General features: G+C 27.4%; 1 protein-coding gene across 1 annotated transcript; it reads left to right on the top strand.

Annotated features, from left to right (window-relative positions):
• Positions 1-7,720: 7,720 nt before the first annotated feature.
• On the top strand, positions 7,721-8,803 carry LOC111041927 (innexin inx2-like). Its single transcript, XM_022326383.1, has one exon. The coding sequence runs from the start codon at positions 7,721-7,723 to the stop codon at positions 8,801-8,803; it is 1,083 nt and encodes a 360-aa protein (XP_022182075.1).
• Positions 8,804-18,075: the final 9,272 nt, after the last annotated feature.

The raw sequence follows: 18,075 nt of genomic DNA, 5'->3' as shown, positions 1-18,075 counted from the left end.
TTTATTCGTGACGTAGCCACGTGCGTGCATATGTGTTTCGTGTGTGTGTGTGTGTGTGTGTGTGTGTGTGTGTGTGTGTGTGTGTGTGTGTGTGTGTGTGTGTGATATTCCTTGAATGTGACCAGCGGGAGATTTTTTTATCCCCAGACTTATAGTTTCTTTTTGTCCTAAAGGGAGAGATGTCTTCTCCAATCCTTTACCGAAACTGCAATTTTTCCTTCTAAATGTAGATTTATTAACCACTTTGTAGGAACATTCGTTAAAACAAAATAATAAGTGTTATATTATACCCACCATGTAAGTACCAGTATATTTATAATTATATTTAAATATTATACTCCTGCACCACATATACCTACATAGTACCTACATATACAATACAAATCGATTATCGAAACCGCTTCCGGTTTATTCGAGTTTGTACGTTTCTGAGAGCTAATATTATATTATATACAGACTGGCGACTGTTTGAATTTATGTACCTTTATAATATTATATTGTGACCATTGAATAAAGCTTGTAAGTGTTAATGTATTTCTATACAGCTTAGACAGACGACATTATATCGGCTGCATTTATACCTTTATAAAACATGTACTGTACTATATATATAGCTGCAGTTCTCGAGACAACAATCGCGAATACTCAATAATGGGTAGGTACATTCCAACGACGACTGTCCGCATTATTGATATTTAAACATAATAGTGTATAGTATTTCATTTATGATATTTTGGCCGTCCAGTAAATTTTGCTTAACCTTTTCATTCGACTAATAAGCTACATTAATATTTTTCCTGTGTGCCTACAACTCTGTTTCCGGGTGTGTGCCTATATCTTAATTACCAACTGTGCCCTACACCATTTATTTATTATTATATTGTTTGTATTATTATATTATCGGTTGACATTGTACCATACTACCATGCCATCAATTCCAAACAATAGATGACTGTGGTTTAATCACTTGCATTTTTACTTGTAAAATATTGCTCACTAAGTAGTGCCTACACATCTAACATAAGTACCAACTATAATAGGCGAGTTTCCGTCCCTAATCGCACCAAAAATAAAATCGATCTTTAGAATGTCTGATCACAATATATAAATGCTTATTCAGATATTATATTCCCATTAAAATTGTATAGCCAAAAAACAGCCATTAAGTAGGTATTGAGATGGGCTATCATTTTCCCATGTTATAAGTACCTAATTACAAATATAAAATGATTCACTTAAGTACACAATACAAATATATTAAGATATAAAAAATATAGTTAGTATCATAACGAAGTATAAAATAGTTTATTCTTAGCGTATCAAATAACAATTTTAAGATATGCATATTTGTCGATTTACTAATTGCCCTCTCAAATCTGTAAGTCTCACTACTTATATATTAATTTTAATCAAAATTACTTACCATACTAAATATGAACAGATATTAGATTGTAATTATATTTAAATAATAAAAAAAAAGATATGCATATTTTATTTACTTATCGACTTACATAGTATATTATAATTGAGGATATTCCGAGATTAGATATAATAAGTAATAAAAATATATCGCCATATCGACATTGGTTAAATAATAAAATTATTCATTATAGTCTTAAAGGCCATAAGTAAAAACTCATGATTTTTTTTATAGCATCAACTGCATGGTTATCAGTCGGTTTTTACTGTGGGGAAGGGTGTGGTTGGTTCGGTACACGTGTATGTGTGTCAAGGATTTGTCACTAATAACCTGGGAACTACCCTTCCGGGAACTAGTGTCACCCGTCGGTGCAGGCACTCAAAAGACATTTGTAACTGAAGCCAAACACCGCACCACACTCATGGTTTTGATGTTATATTAATGATTATAATTGTAAAAAAAATAATTTTGAAGTATTAAATAAGTAGGTATATGAGAAATGAAACTTGATGTAAAATACTAAAATGACGCTACTGGAAATCTGGAAATGTTGTTGAAAAAAATCTGTGTTTGTGTGTACTTGTGCGTGTGTGTGTGTCGGAGGGGGGGGGGCTCGTCAAATTTAAATAATTTTTTTTAAATTATGCTACATTTTAAAGTTTTAACTACCCATTTTTGATTAACCTGTATAATATCGTTTAATATCAAATATGTTATACACTAAAACAAAATTATTTAATTATAAAAATCGTGTAGGTCAAAGAGCTTCTAATGACATTATATTATAGACATGAAAAAGTTGTATGTAAAAATGAATACAACCATTTGGATGCTTGGGGACATTTGGCCCAAAAAAAAATGTATTAAACCAATCAATAAAAACACAATAAGTAAAAAGCTGGTAAGTATGTAACGCTCTGCTGTACAAGGTCACACGTTGGTCACTGTAATAGATGGTGTGAAATTTGAATTCAATGTATAGGTAATAAAATTGTATACGAAAAACGATTCTGAGGGGAGACGGCCTGTAGTAGGCCTAGGATATTTTATATTTTATTAATATTATTAATTATACGGTAGCCAATAAGTTGAATTAATATTATTTTTATATTTTTATATTTGTATAGGTATTATATTAATATACTCTGAAGTTTCAAGTATCTAGTTTACTAGTTATTAGTTACTACCTTTGTATAATACATTTTTATTTATGTATTTATTTAATATATATATATTTTTAAACTCTTCGGATGATTTTGATAATATGGCTTTAAATAGCTGTAATATATTTTATTACGCACCTATACATTACATTTAATATACATTTTTGTTTTATTTATTTTGGTGTTTTTGACTGACTACGTAGTTATATTTAATTCAACTATAATTTTTTCTAGTTTCAAGAAAAGTCAAACAAAAAAGTTGTGAGTCTTATTAAAAAAACAGAATTATGATACATCCATTATTTCGGGAGATATTGCGTAGCGTAAATCCTAACAGGACACTGTACCTACAAAAACTGTGAATTTTGTATACTGCACGTTGTTATACGTATACAATAATTTAAATTTGTAAGCTAAAGAAGACTGCTCATAGTTTATTTTCTCATCAATTCAATATAATATCTACAATTAAAAACGTTACCCAAATATAACCGTATAACCATGAATAGATTCAGAGCAAGAATCTGGGTGATTAGTATTCGTATTTACACAACACAATATTTATTTTAAATATTATATAACATAAGAATAACACAACACCTCCACTCTCACTTGTATTGTTAAAATATAATTTAAATATGGTGTATTAAAAGTATCAATACATTCCTCTTATTTTTATACATTATTTTTTAAAATATTGTATTAAATGAATAAATACATATTTGTACTTATATTTGTTATATTTATTTAATCGAGTATCCCTTAAGGTACCTATAATTAAATTATATTAAATATTTTTTTTTTTAAATGTATTATTCTGTTTTTGTGAGGTGTAACTGTGTTAGTTGGGAGTGGAGAAAGCCTATTGATATCCAGCTCTGCTCATAATATTAGTAAAAAAACTTTCAAAAATGTACACTAACGCTGTAATACTAAAAAATCATTTGGAATTTGCCAATATGTTATATTTATAAGTGCATGCAAAACAAAGATAGTTGCAGATGCGTATTAGCACGTTACGTCCTTCTAAAAAACGGGCGTACCTACTACCTATCTATAAAAATCTGATTACACTCGAGGCGGATTACATACTCCCAAACACCAATAGTGAAGACCACCGTAGAGGCACGCCCAACTTATACATGAGTTACACGTTATTAAATAATTTTCATTTCTCAGTTTATATTTAAAAAAAGATTTACAATGTGTTCAGATTTTATTAAATTGTAAATTTATATTTTTAACTGTCTAAAAAAAATTAGGCCAAAAGTCAGTTCTTACCTAAACGTTTTTAGATTTCGAGCGGAGTGATGTGAGTATTGATTTTACTACTATGTGCTTTTTTAGGAGAAAAAATACTTCAACATTTTTTCTGACAGGAGAGTGAATATAGTTGGTACTTTGAAAGGTCAACATTTTCCATTACCTACTTTTCTTAATAATTTTGAAAAACTAAAAAAAAACCTAAAAAATAATAACCTGAAAAAACTTTGGACAAACATTAAAATTTTTAAAACTTTGACGTTTTGAATTTAATGTAGATAGGTACCTATTTATAATATTGGATTTACCTTAGTACACAATAAAATGTTATGATATTAAATAATATAATTAAAATCAAAACGGAATACAAAATAATTTATTCCAAGCATATATTAAAACAATTTTAAGATATGCACATTTTATTTATTTCATTTATACTTATTGACATATAATTATATATTAGAATTGTGGATATTTTGAAATAAGATACAATATATGTAATAAAAATGTCTCCTCGATATAGGCATCGATTAAATTATTAGTTATTATTATTAATCATTAGTCGCGTTAGTCATAAGTAATGACTCATAGTTTTTAAATTATATGCATATATTTTATTATATTAATGATTATTTAAGTATAATATAAGTTTAGGTATCATACATAGTATTTTCTGAATACTATCATTGCGGTATTATTTATTCATGGAATATCCTAATACTTTAAAAATTAGTTATATCTTGGGCTCGGAAGTTGTAGGAATTTTATATTGCTGTATGCTCTCAATTTATAGCAGACCCAGCAAGAAATTTGAAGTATACAATGGCGAGTTAAATAATTGAAAATTAAATATGCATATTTTGCATATTTTGCCAATTTTAGCTAAAAAAAAGTGCATATTTTATTGATTTTATAAGCATATTATACATATTTCATGTTTTTCTAAAAAAAATTGATTTTTTCTTTCTTAAACTGTGTATTTAAATTTAAATTAAATATAAAACACAACATTTTTAACAAAGGTATATATTATCATCCCCATAGTCAGTTACAAAGTTAATAACACCGATATAAAATGCATTTAGTCTATAACACTAGCATGCCGAAATACTTATTTGTAGTAGGTACTATCTTATCGTCGATAAGTTATCGTTGAACTGACGTTGAAAGAAGTTTTTCTCGATATAAAAATCTTCTATTGGATAATCGTTTTTTGTTTGAAATAGAAAATCTCAAGAAAGTATTGGTGGTTCAATGCAATAACTTAACAGGTATTTAGAAAACATGTATTTTTTTCGTAATTTAAAAATACTGAAAAAATATTTTTTATTTTATTTTCAATTCAATAATATGTCAAAATGACAACCAGATATAGTTTTTTAAGTTATAAATAGTTCTTATGTAAATATTATTAATTTATTAGCAACATCTGATGTATTTTATTTTTGGAATTTAGAATAATTTTTTTTGCATATATAACATTTTTAATGCATATTTTGCAATTTTTTCTTGCATATTTTGCTTTTTTAGCTCCTACAACTTCCGAGCCCTAGTTATATCGATTCGTTTAATCATATTTCGTATTTCGTATTCGTATGTTATTGAAACACGTTTTAAGTTAAGGAAGAGTCGTGTATGATGTTACAAAAAAAAGAGATTTAGGAGTCATCGATATCCGAGGGTTTCCTTATTATAGTGGTTTGCAACATATGTAAGTAACTATAGTATTATTGTGAACATAACTGCAATTGCCGTGGACAGTCAAATTCATAGCTCGTAACCGTTTTGATTTTTATGGTACAAGTACCAGCTAAGGTTAACAATTTTTTTTAAATTTCTGATTTTGGTATTGTCAGAAAAATTGCTTAGATCGTTTCAGATTTAATGAAAATGTTAGTCTAGCTTAAGTTTAGGTAGTTCAGAGTTATATATATAATATATCATGTGTATATTCCGACGCTGATTTTCACATTTAAAACCGATCTTGTACTCTAAACTACCTGAACTTAAGCTAGACTAACGTCTGACAAAAATCTAGGTAATATTTGAATGCATAAACAAGATTGCTTAGCATCGGTCGGAGCACTTTTTTTAATTTCATCAAATTCTTGACGGGAATAAACATTCTAAATTTTATCAATTTTTAAATTGATTATATATTAATATATTAAAAAAGGTTAAAACATATTGAATGCGTTCTCCGACCGATACAAAGTTAACTTCTTTATCGAGTTAAAAACATTCAAATTTTTATATTGAAGCACTAGAAATAGTGAAATACCTTAATTTTTGACAGTTATTAAGGTTGTTTTGGGGAAAAATTGTTAGGTTTTGGGCGGCACCCGTTTCGCCCATACTCAACCTTTCCCGTTTCGCCCAGATACCCGTTTCGACCAGTCATTTTAGTCGTTTCCAAATTAAGTTGGCAATGATTTTTAAATATATTTTCAGTAGCTTTTCGTTAACATGAAACACTTACTATTTGACGATTTAATTCTGTATCACTACAAGAATTATGATTATGTCGAAGATGGTCAGTGTTTAAAATATCCTCTTCATTCACCACCTTAGATTTGGATGTGTATAATGTAGCTGAACATGTACGTTTCACGCATCGCCAACGAATTTCATCAGTTCTTGAATTTTTTGAAGCGAAATTGTTTTTATATTTATTAAAAACCACCATGTCTTTATACTTTTCATAAACATTGCCATCATTAAATATTGATTTATGTAAATATTTAAAATTAAAACTGTCTACAACTCGAAGCTCGATAACTAGCGACTGCTAACTTATACTCATGTAGGTAACTCTTATATTAATATGGAAAGTCCTTTAGTCGACTAACATGTCATTAATTTGATAGTGATATAAAAAGGTGCGTATAATGTGTTATCGGAAGACAGGATATGTGAGCGCGATAACTACGAGTCTAATATAATAGTCTAGTATAATAAATATTGAATTTCATACCATCGTGGTTTTCCCTGGATATAGATAAATGAAACTGACGCAAGCATGGTATAGGAACGTTAAAAAATATGGTTTAGCAACTGAATATCAAAAAAATACGAGTATAGGTCAATGGATTCAACATACTTTTGGCTTAATATTTTTAGAACCAATTTTTAGTAGACAATAATATTTGTATAAATGTATAATATTGAGTATGTATTGTTTTTAAACTTTGGCAATGACTACAAAAAAAAAAAAACTGGTAATTTGTATTATAATTTTTTTTTTTAAAATAGTTAATTATAATACTTAATATTATATGGTATACTAAAATACTATATTATTTAAAAATCATTGCCAACTTAATTTGAAAACGACTAAAATGACTTTGGTCGAAACGGGTATCTGGGCGGAACCTGAAAGGTTGTTTTTGGGCGAAACGGGCCGCGCCCAGAGTTTTTAGGGAGCTTAATGTTTTCATATACCACTTAAACGAATACTTATCGCAATTTATTTTCAAGAAATATAATACAAATGTAATTGTTAAAAATATAGATAGAACTATACAATGATGATCATAATTGTATTGAGCCCCCTCCTGAAGTAGCCTTTAATGAACTCCCTTCTTATTGCTCAACTCCTACTTTGGTGTCGTTAGATTATTTTGATTCCTCTTCGATAACGTAATCACAGTCTCCGTGCACACGCACAACCATGAGCAGCAGTTGAAATGTGACGTCGACACATCACTAACAGACACAGTCACTGTTTATTTCACAGTGAACCAAGTATCTCGTCTAATTAGTGCTTATTTAAAATATTTTCTCAAGTTCGTTTAAACAGTATTTTCGGTTGTTTCCAAAAAAAATCATCGATATTCGGTTTGGTTGAATATTTTGGCCATCAGCAGCTAGCAACATGATCGACATTTTTAGTTCCGTTAAAGGTCTGGTAAAGTTGGACACGGTGTGCATCGACAACAACATATTCCGTCTTCACTACAAAGTAACCGTCATCGTGCTGGTCATATTCTCATTAATCGTCACCACCCGACAGTACGTTGGTGACCCGATAGACTGCTTAGTAAACGGTGTGCCTACTCACATAATGGATTCATTTTGTTGGATACACTCGACGTTCACCGTGGACAAAAAAGTCAGAGGCCGAATCGGCAAAGACATCGTGCAACCTGGAGTCGGGCCCTACCGGGAAGGCGAAGACGCGGTCAGTTACCACAAGTATTACCAGTGGGTGTGTTTTGTCCTGTTCTTTCAAGCTGTGTGCTTCTACATACCTAGGTACTTGTGGAAGATATTAGAAGGTGGCCGGATACGGGTGCTGGTTAACGAGCTCAAAGTCGTTATGGCCGACAGAGAACAAAAATCCAATAGTATACGTCAGCTTGTAGATTACTTCGTCGTCAATTTGCACACGCACAACTTATACGCCATGTGGTTTTTTATTTGTGAACTGCTGAACTTTGTCAATGTCGTTTCTCAAATGCTGTTCCTCAACTACTTCTTCGAAGGTGAGTTTAGAACGTACGGTCTTGATGTTTTCCGGTTCACCATCATGGATCCCAGGGAACGAGGGGATCCCATGTCCCGGATATTCCCCAAAGTCACCAAGTGCACATTTGAAAAATACGGTACATCCGGTTCCATTCAGAAATTAGATGGATTATGCTTATTACCATTGAACGTAGTCAACGAAAAAATCTACGTATTCCTGTGGTTCTGGTTTTTGTTCATTGCTATGCTGAGTAGTTTCAACTTGGTGTACCGTACAGCTGTCTTGATATCGTCCAAGTTGCGATTGTTGTTGTTGAAAAAGAAATCTCGTCTATCTCCTTGGAATGAATTGATTACGATAAACGAAAAATTCGAGATTGGCGATTGGTTTGTTTTACACCAGATAGGCAAGAACTGCGAGTCTACGATATTCAAGGAACTTGTATCAGATTTAGCTCACAACTTTAACGACTTTATAACGGATGTGTAGGTACATTTGATAATATGTCAAATGCATAATATAAACATAATTAAATTTAATGAAACTATTATCTAGAAAAAACTTAGTTCATACAATAAAATGATAAATAATTTAAACGATACCGAATTTCGAAATTGTCTCAATTCATATTTTTAATATATGTATATATTATTGTTTGCCAATATTAAAATTAAAAAAAAAATCATATGAACTATATTAAAAACATTATATTGTACCTAATATTTATTCTTAAAATTAGTTAATTCATATTCTATATTATTTTTTGACATTGTATTTCATTGAGTATAAAATTTAAAAAATATATTAAAAATTTAAATGTGTGTATTTTCTGTCTTATAAAATAAAATAATTTAATTGTATTACTTTTGGTGTATTCTAATTTCTATAAACTATAATATCATTGTAACTAGAATTTAATAATTATAGAGTTCTGGAAAATCGAAGTTCAAAATGAGCCATAAATTCAAAAGTTACTTTTTCGTCGTTAAAAAATAATTTAAATTGCAAACAAACAATATAATAAATTAATAACTTATACTTAGTATATATTTGTGAGCACCTATGGCAGTGGTGTATTTTCTATGTTTTTTGGGAGGGTGTCCAGATAATATAGGTATATACTTATTTGTTAATTGGTTGCAATATTTCTCTGTTTTACATATACTACCACTAAGTTCATAATATAATCTTCAAATATTGTAATGAAACATTTTTTATTTATTTAATTAAAAGTAGTAATTTTTATGTAACTTAAATCATACATGTATAAAATACATACTGTAAACATAATTTTAATTTAAAAACAAAAATAAAAGCAAATTATTATTTTTGAAATAGAAAATAGAAAATAATAAATAAACTTTAAAGTATTATATAAATTAATTTAAATAATAAATTCAAGACTAAAAATATGATAATATTACTATTTCAATGTGTTTCTGCCTTGTTTCTTCGATGACGATTAAATGAAAAATGATTCAAATTCAATTGATTAAAAATAATATGTTTTAAAATAAATGCACATGGATATTTAAGATCCAACGTATTAATATATTTAAAAAAAAAAATATCATTGTGATATATTAATATCTAAATAAACACAATACAATTTCCGGCTGGAAAAACAAATAACACAGACACATGAAAGCACGGAGCCGTAAGAAAAAAATATAAATTGCATGTATACTGTAATAGGATAATAATAATGAGGGCTCGGATGTTGTAGGAGCTAAAAAAGCAAAATATGCAAGAAAAAATTGCAAAATATGCATTAAAAATGTTATATATGCAAAAAAAATTATTCTAAATTCCAAAAATAAAATACATCAGATGTTGCTAATAAATTAATAATATTTACATAAGAACTATTTATAACTTAAAAAACTATATCTGGTTGTCATTTTGACATATTATTGAATTGAAAATAAAATAAAAAATATTTTTTCAGTATTTTTAAATTACGAAAAAAATACATGTTTTCTAAATACCTGTTAAGTTATTGCATTGAACCACCAATACTTTCTTGAGATTTTCTATTTCAAACAAAAAACGATTATCCAATAGAAGATTTTTATATCGAGAAAAACTTCTTTCAACGTCAGTTCAACGATAACTTATCGACGATAAGATAGTACCTACTACAAATAAGTATTTCGGCATGCTAGTGTTATAGACTAAATGCATTTTATATCGGTGTTATTAACTTTGTAACTGACTATGGGGATGATAATATATACCTTTGTTAAAAATGTTGTGTTTTATATTTAATTTAAATTTAAATACACAGTTTAAGAAAGAAAAAATCAATTTTTTTTAGAAAAACATGAAATATGTATAATATGCTTATAAAATCAATAAAATATGCACTTTTTTTTAGCTAAAATTGGCAAAATATGCAAAATATGCATATTTAATTTTCAATTATTTAACTCGCCATTGTATACTTCAAATTTCTTGCTGGGTCTGCTATAAATTGAGAGCATACAGAGCCATATGCGATTTCTACAACTTATTCCGAGTCCTAATAACATAATATTATTTAAACATATTAATATACATTAGTACCTATGTATTTATCATCATCGGTCACAATAATTTAATAATTATTACTATATATTTTGTTTGCTACATTCGATATCAGTGGTGCTATAAGAAGAACAGTTTTATAAATAATTAAAAATATAATAGGATAATAAGTACATTATTTAAAACGAAATTTGTTTTCATTCCGAATTAGTGTAGGACTTTATATAATATTAAAATAGTTCATAACGAACGACATATTTTTGTTTGCCTAATTCCCTTTAAACTTTATCAAAATTAAAGATTGAATTTTTTTTTACTTTGGGGGGTGTCCAGACACCGTGGACATCCCCCCCCCACCAGAAAAAAATAAATACGCCACTGACATATGGTCTGTACTCTGTATTTAAAATGAATTCCTACTTTTAAATGCCATCATCATCAATGATAATATATTATTAATCTTATTCCATGCATGATTAGTTTTACTTAATTTTATTACTATACCCACTTGGTAAATCACAGAAACTATAAAGTGACATTCTTTTATAAGAAAAAAACATATTTTAAAATTGTCGAATGTCCGTGGGTCACTACGATTGTTTCAGCAAAAACTAGAACAACTAATACTTATAATGTTATAACCATTGATGTACAACCAAAATATTAATATAGCTAATAAATCATTATGTCTATGTAAACAACACATTAGTAATATCACCATTTTACAAATTTTTTGGAGAGTAAAAATTATTTAATTTGATCTTAACTTTTTATATATATTTGTTTTGATCACATTAGGTTATGTTTGACTACCCAATAGAAATAAAAATCTCCTTTTTTAAATTTAAATTTATCTAGGACTTAGTTGGTTGAATACCTATTTTTTTTTTAGTTTTCGTAGAATTAGAGTATACTCACCATCTGATACTGTATGACACCATTGGACATTAAAAAAAAAGGCAATTGGCACTAGGCTACTGCACTGATATATTTAGTGGAAATAATACATTTTTTGTGTAAGCAGAAATATACAGTTAGGTGATTTTATTATATTAGGTATCTAGTATATATGGTATATGAATGGTGAGTCAATAATGCAAATCATTATAACATACGTAATTTGATCGTTCAAAGCACGTAAGCTGAATGAAGTATGAAAAAAATAAGTAGGTAGATTAAGTAAGTAATATGTTCACTTTTACTCTGTACAGATTGAAGATTTTTCTGTTTAATAAAAAAAGGATACCTATAATGTTCACATAATAATCACAGATTATGCAAATGTTGATTTAAAAAATATATAAATTTAGTTCACTTTAAACAAATAAAGCTTTAAAATATATTTAATAATAAAATGGTGAGCAAATGAATATCGCTGTTCTTTACAGAAAATGCAGTCGAACACTCAGTAGAACACTATTCACTGCATACATTACAAATTATCAATATTATAATCAATGTGATACATCATACATTTGAGATCAATGATTAATCATTGCAAACGAAAAACCGTTCTAAATACGGTCAGCTAAGTAGGTATATTAAATATTTTTATGATATTTTTTTATTCTTACTTTAATCGTTTAGGTGTTTTACTATAGTCTAAAGTAATACGATTGTTTAAACTAATTGTTTTTTTAGAAAACATTTCATTTCCTATATTATTAATATCCAATTAGTGTATACAATTTGTATCCTATATAGTGTTATTAACATATTTAAGTCAATCCCGACATACCGTAGAACACTGTGAATGTACATAAAATATTAAAAATATCATGAAAAAAGTTAAGTTAAAAAATTAATGTTAATATTTAACTTTTTGATTAATTTATACCCAGATTAGAAAATACGTAACCACAATTTTTCGTTAACACGTAAAGTTCAAATTTGGACGAAATTTAATATTTAAACAAAGAATTACAATTTTAATTATTTTATTTTAAATTAAAAATATTTGTCAAGGGGATGTGAAACTAGTAGTTGAATTATTAAATATTATATAAAATATTACACATTATACACATTGGTATTTACAAAATATTTAGATAAATTGTATACTTGTTTTTATATCGCATATTTTATAATTAATACCGTATTACTGTATTACTAATAGTAAAATTAATTACTATAATTATTATTAATAGCAATATTTAATATATATATGGTTATAAGCTGATAAACCGTCTCTACTCAGTATCGTTGTTCGTATGCAATAACTTATCATTGAATTACAATTTAATACATCCATTACAGTGTCTAACTCAATGTCCAGGTAAGCTACTGCTTCAATTTTCTTCAGTTAAGACCATGGAATATGCCTTTATTTAGTTAATCGTATTATTTATTATTTACATAATATTCACCACTTAAATTATGCATATTTATTATATATGTATTTTAATAATAAGTAGAGTACTGATTATGAAAGCATTTACCTTTTTTTTTCTATTGCTCTAAAACAAAGCTATGTCACTATGTCAGCTACAAATTCGATTTATACTACTATACTACTATGCACGACATTTTATTTTTATTTTTTTTATTTTTTGTATGTTTATGATTTTTTGGCTTTTTGGAGCTTTCATGGGCATTTAGGGAATTTTTGGTACTTTTTTTCAAAATGAGTTCTAAATAAACGTATTTAAAATGTCCATTAAAATTTTTATATTAAATAATGTGTTATCCAATATCGTATATTGTATATGGCTGGCTAAACCGATTTTACTCGTTATGTTTGATTTATGGATACGTTTATCGATGTAATTTAGATACGTATATAGTATATTGTTTATAGTATAATTTTTAACACAAAAATATGCTCTTGCTAGAAAAGGTTAAACAACAAATTAAACAAGCTTAGAGAAGCAGTTACAAAAAAACTTGACGATGTACTAAACAAAAATTCGGGATTTAAAATTCTTACCATAATATCAAATATTCTAAAAGGCGAAAAAATATCAAGAGGGGAACTTCTTGAAGATTTAACATGTGATGATGTTCATGAATCCATTACAAATTTACTCCTATTTCATCTGTTGACGTCGAACGTAGTTTTTCAAAATACAAGCATATATTGTCCCATCTTCGTAGACGATTTTTATTTGAAAACTTGTAAAAAGTTTTGATTGTCCAATGCAACTCCGATGATATATAGGTATAAAAAATCATTTTATAACTATTATTTAATTTATTTTTTATAAATTACCTTAAATAGAATAAATTTAATTGACCGATTAATAATTGTGAAAGAAGGAAAACTCGGAGAAGCAGGCTTGTAAATAAGTTTATTATAATGTCTTTTTTTAAAAATAATTTTAATACTTCTTTACCTAACCTACAAATATTTTTTTTAAAACCTATTTTTAATGCTTTTTTCAAAGCTTTTTGGAAGATTCAAACAGCTTTATTGCTTTTTTAATGCTTTTTTTAGTTTTTAATTGCTTTAAGATCCGTACTCTAATAATAAGTCATAAATTGTTAGCACTCGCTTTTGCTTCTGCACCATTGCATGTTGCATTGTTTTGTTGCAGGATTAAACTCTTGGTCTAAGAGCAAAGATGGGCAAGGAACGACTTATTGGTTTGGCCTTATTAAACATCCACAGAGATATTTAAGGGGCCGCCCAATTAATCATAGATCGATTTCAAGAAAACTGTTTTTTTTTAAGATCTTTATTATTATGATAATTTAAGTAAAATTTTTTTTTAGATTTTCTGTAGAATTTTTTTATATGTATTTTTAATTTTTTTTTTATGATAACAAATCAATGTTGTTTGACTGCATTGGCCGCGGGAGGAGCGTTACATGCCTTAAAGTTTATCATATATATATATATATTTATGACACCAAATAAATGATAAGTAACAATTTTGCGGGGCATAGTGGCGGACCGCAATCACGTAAGATTGCTGAAGCTTCGCATACATATGTGCCTGGCATATACAAAAATAACCTCCTACCGTTCCACAACACACCCAATGGCCTAAGTTGTCACTGGTCCCCCTAATATAAAAATATTAATACAAGGTCAAAATAAATATAATTGTATATATGCTTCGGTTCGGTTTAAGTAGTTTCAAATAAATTCGTGTCTTTGATGAAATTATGTAGGTAGATAATATTGGGAAGTTCGTTATTGAGGCATAAGATAAGATTATTCGGAATTTTCCAAAAAAATTGGAAATAGTTTACTTCCGGGGAGAGAATTACTTGAGATATTTTACGTGCATTACAATTTTTAAATTGTCAACCTTCTTGTTTGAGTTCCAACTAAGTACTGTACTGATCCTTCCTGAGAAACTAATAAACTATAAAAATAAATTGGTAAAAAAAATGGTTTAAAACATTTACCAAAACGTGGAATTTTTAAAAAAATATTATGTCAAAGTTTCGTTTATGGTATTCGTTTTATTGGTGTCTGAAAAAATTATGTACCTAACCTAACCGTTCTCCTGATTCTTAGGTAAGAACTTACAGTTTATCTTTTTTCCCAATTTCAAACTGCATGACTTACATTTACCATACATTTTTTATCAACATTAAGAAAAACCTTAACAATATGACAATTTTAAATGCCTATAAAAATTGATTTGAATATTTTGTAAATTTAATTGTGTTTGGGAAATGTACTATTTAAGTTAAAATACATTTTACACTTTTGAATATCCAAAGTCATCTAAGTATAAACAATTGCTCATAATGTGGTTTTACTCTAAACTTTTTTAAACATTTTTTGAATGAAAACTTACGAAAATCTTGATCTACATTGTTATAACCATAAAAAGGAGTAAGTGCAATTTAAACTAATATTTTAATATTTTTTTATCTAAATTTGAAATTGAAATGATTATAAAAAAAATTGTGACAATATATTTTTGATATATTTTATTAATTAATGTTAAGACTTATAAGGAATCGTAATTAAAATTAATAGGTAGTTAATGACACACAAAATCCAAGAAATATGTTTTTGATATATTTTCTCTAATATATATCTTATATTCATATTAATAAATATGTAATGCGATGAATTATGATCAGAAATATTCGACTATAATTATTTCGTTCTATACACCAGTAACACTTTACTGTATATTGTTTTACCTTAATTTCCTGATTGGTATTTGAATGACAACTGACAACATAGTTATATATGAACTTATTTCTTTATTTAATAAACAACGGTATGGACATCAGTATATTAGTTACTATTTATTTTTACGAGTAAGTATAGCATAAATATGAGTGTAATAGAAAATGTCGTTGAAATATTTAAAAAATGGATATTTTCTATAATATAAGATATAGCTAGCTATTAAAATGTTTTTACCAATATAATTTTATGAGAGTTTGGTTATTTGCAGTTATCCACATGCATCATTAGTTTAATCAATGTTGGTATTCATTGGAAAGTATTAAATATAATTAAAATAATCATAGCAATAAAAAGAAATACTTATGTGATACGCAAAGAGCCTCTTCTCTGGGAGAAAGATTATTTACTGCAGACGGTTGTCTACGTTCCTTTATTATTGTTGAAAGCCATTACCGATAATGTTATATTGAAGAAATTATCAACTTTTATCACTTTGCAGCTGCTCTTAAGCATCATTTTAACTAATAGGCCATGTATTTATCACGAATATTAATCGTACTGTTAGTGATTGTGTACGAGTAAAGTACAAACTACACCAATAATGCATATTTAGATTTGAAAAATATTGATAAAAATTAACAGTATACAAATATCATTGATACAATATTTAATTAATGAACATCCTATTACAGTTACATATCTAAATTACATTGTTCATTCAGAATAACAAATTTATCTCATTTAGGTTTTAGTTATAATATATTAATCATTCATACTATGAGCTTCACTTATTATTTGAAATTATAATTATTGCTTAGAAATGAATTGTAGCCGTATGAATTTGTATAACAATAATTACGTGATACAATTAAACGTTGAAAAGTAAAGTATAATGTATCAATAAGTTTTTAGACAAAATGTATTATTTTACAACCAATAAAAACAATTTTTTATAAAACATAAAACAATACATTTTATTTTTAAGACCTGTAAAATAGGTATTTAATATAAATAAGAAACAATAATATTATGATTATAAATCAAGTTATACGTTAATGTTTAATGGTACCGAAGAAATCTGTTCATTATATTGACAATTATTATAAAACCAAGGTTCAAGTATTAGCTTTTCTCTTATAGATAAGTAGGAACTTAAAGATTGAAATTTTAATCATTATGTCCTCTTTTGTATTTTAGTATCAATAGAATATTTCTTTAAAATGTATTATCATAATTAAATGCTATATTAATTAGATTATTTATTTTTATTTTAATTTCAGTAAATGAAAACATAGGAGTTTGAAAAAAATTGTTTTTTTAATTTCGTAGAATAACATAACTTATAAATTAGTGTAGTTGTCATATATTATATGATGGTTAAAACTTGACAGGTATATGTGTACAACTTCGATCGAAAGAAATTGGTTCGTGTGTGTGTTTTTAGGCCGCCAATCAAAATATACCTTTAGTTTAGATTTGTCAATGTATTCTATAACATATTGAGTTGTCTATTGGAACACTCGTAAAAAATAGAAAAAATAATAAAATGTGTAGTAATCAGTAAGTACAACACAAGACTTCAAACAGATATACTACGAAGCACGTTTTTGAATGGCTATGAGCAGTAGAAATGGAAATGTTTTCAATTATATAGTTCCTATAGTTTTTATCGCTTGAACTTTGGTCAAACTGAGTAAAAACACAGCAGGATGGTGTGGGACCCTTGTGCCTACAGATAACAAAATCCATCATAAACACGTTTTTTTACCTAACTATTAGTATTTAGTACCTATTCAACCTTATTTGACTTGCGACCTCCAAGCCAATTGATAAATTCTATTTTATATGTACTTCATACAATTTAATGGAATTATTGTATATTTGTTATTATTAAAAGAACCTATATTTAATAAATTTCAATTTTTGTTTTACCCAATTTTGAAGTTCACGTTATGTATCAAGTTAGGATACATACCATTATTGGAGTAATTTATGGATGATAAGTCGCCACTTTACTTTTGTGTTCTATGATATAAAGTGAAAACTCTTAATAAAGGGACCTTCGATTGTTGACATTTTGTTTGTTTGAAGCGCTTTCCGATGTGTTTAGGCAAAAACGTAATTTTATGAAAAACCC

The sequence above is a fragment of the Myzus persicae genome, unplaced genomic scaffold, assembly GCF_001856785.1.
Source record: "Myzus persicae strain clone G006 unplaced genomic scaffold, MPER_G0061.0, whole genome shotgun sequence".
In the NCBI taxonomy this organism is placed as follows: domain Eukaryota; kingdom Metazoa; phylum Arthropoda; class Insecta; order Hemiptera; family Aphididae; genus Myzus; species Myzus persicae.
This window is presented reverse-complemented; position numbering and strand designations above follow the sequence as displayed.

Excerpts from the sequence above, each read along its gene's own strand:
- LOC111041927 (XM_022326383.1), top strand. The coding sequence starts at position 7,721 with ATGATCGACATTTTTAGTTCCGTTAAAGGTCTGGTAAAGTTGGACACG.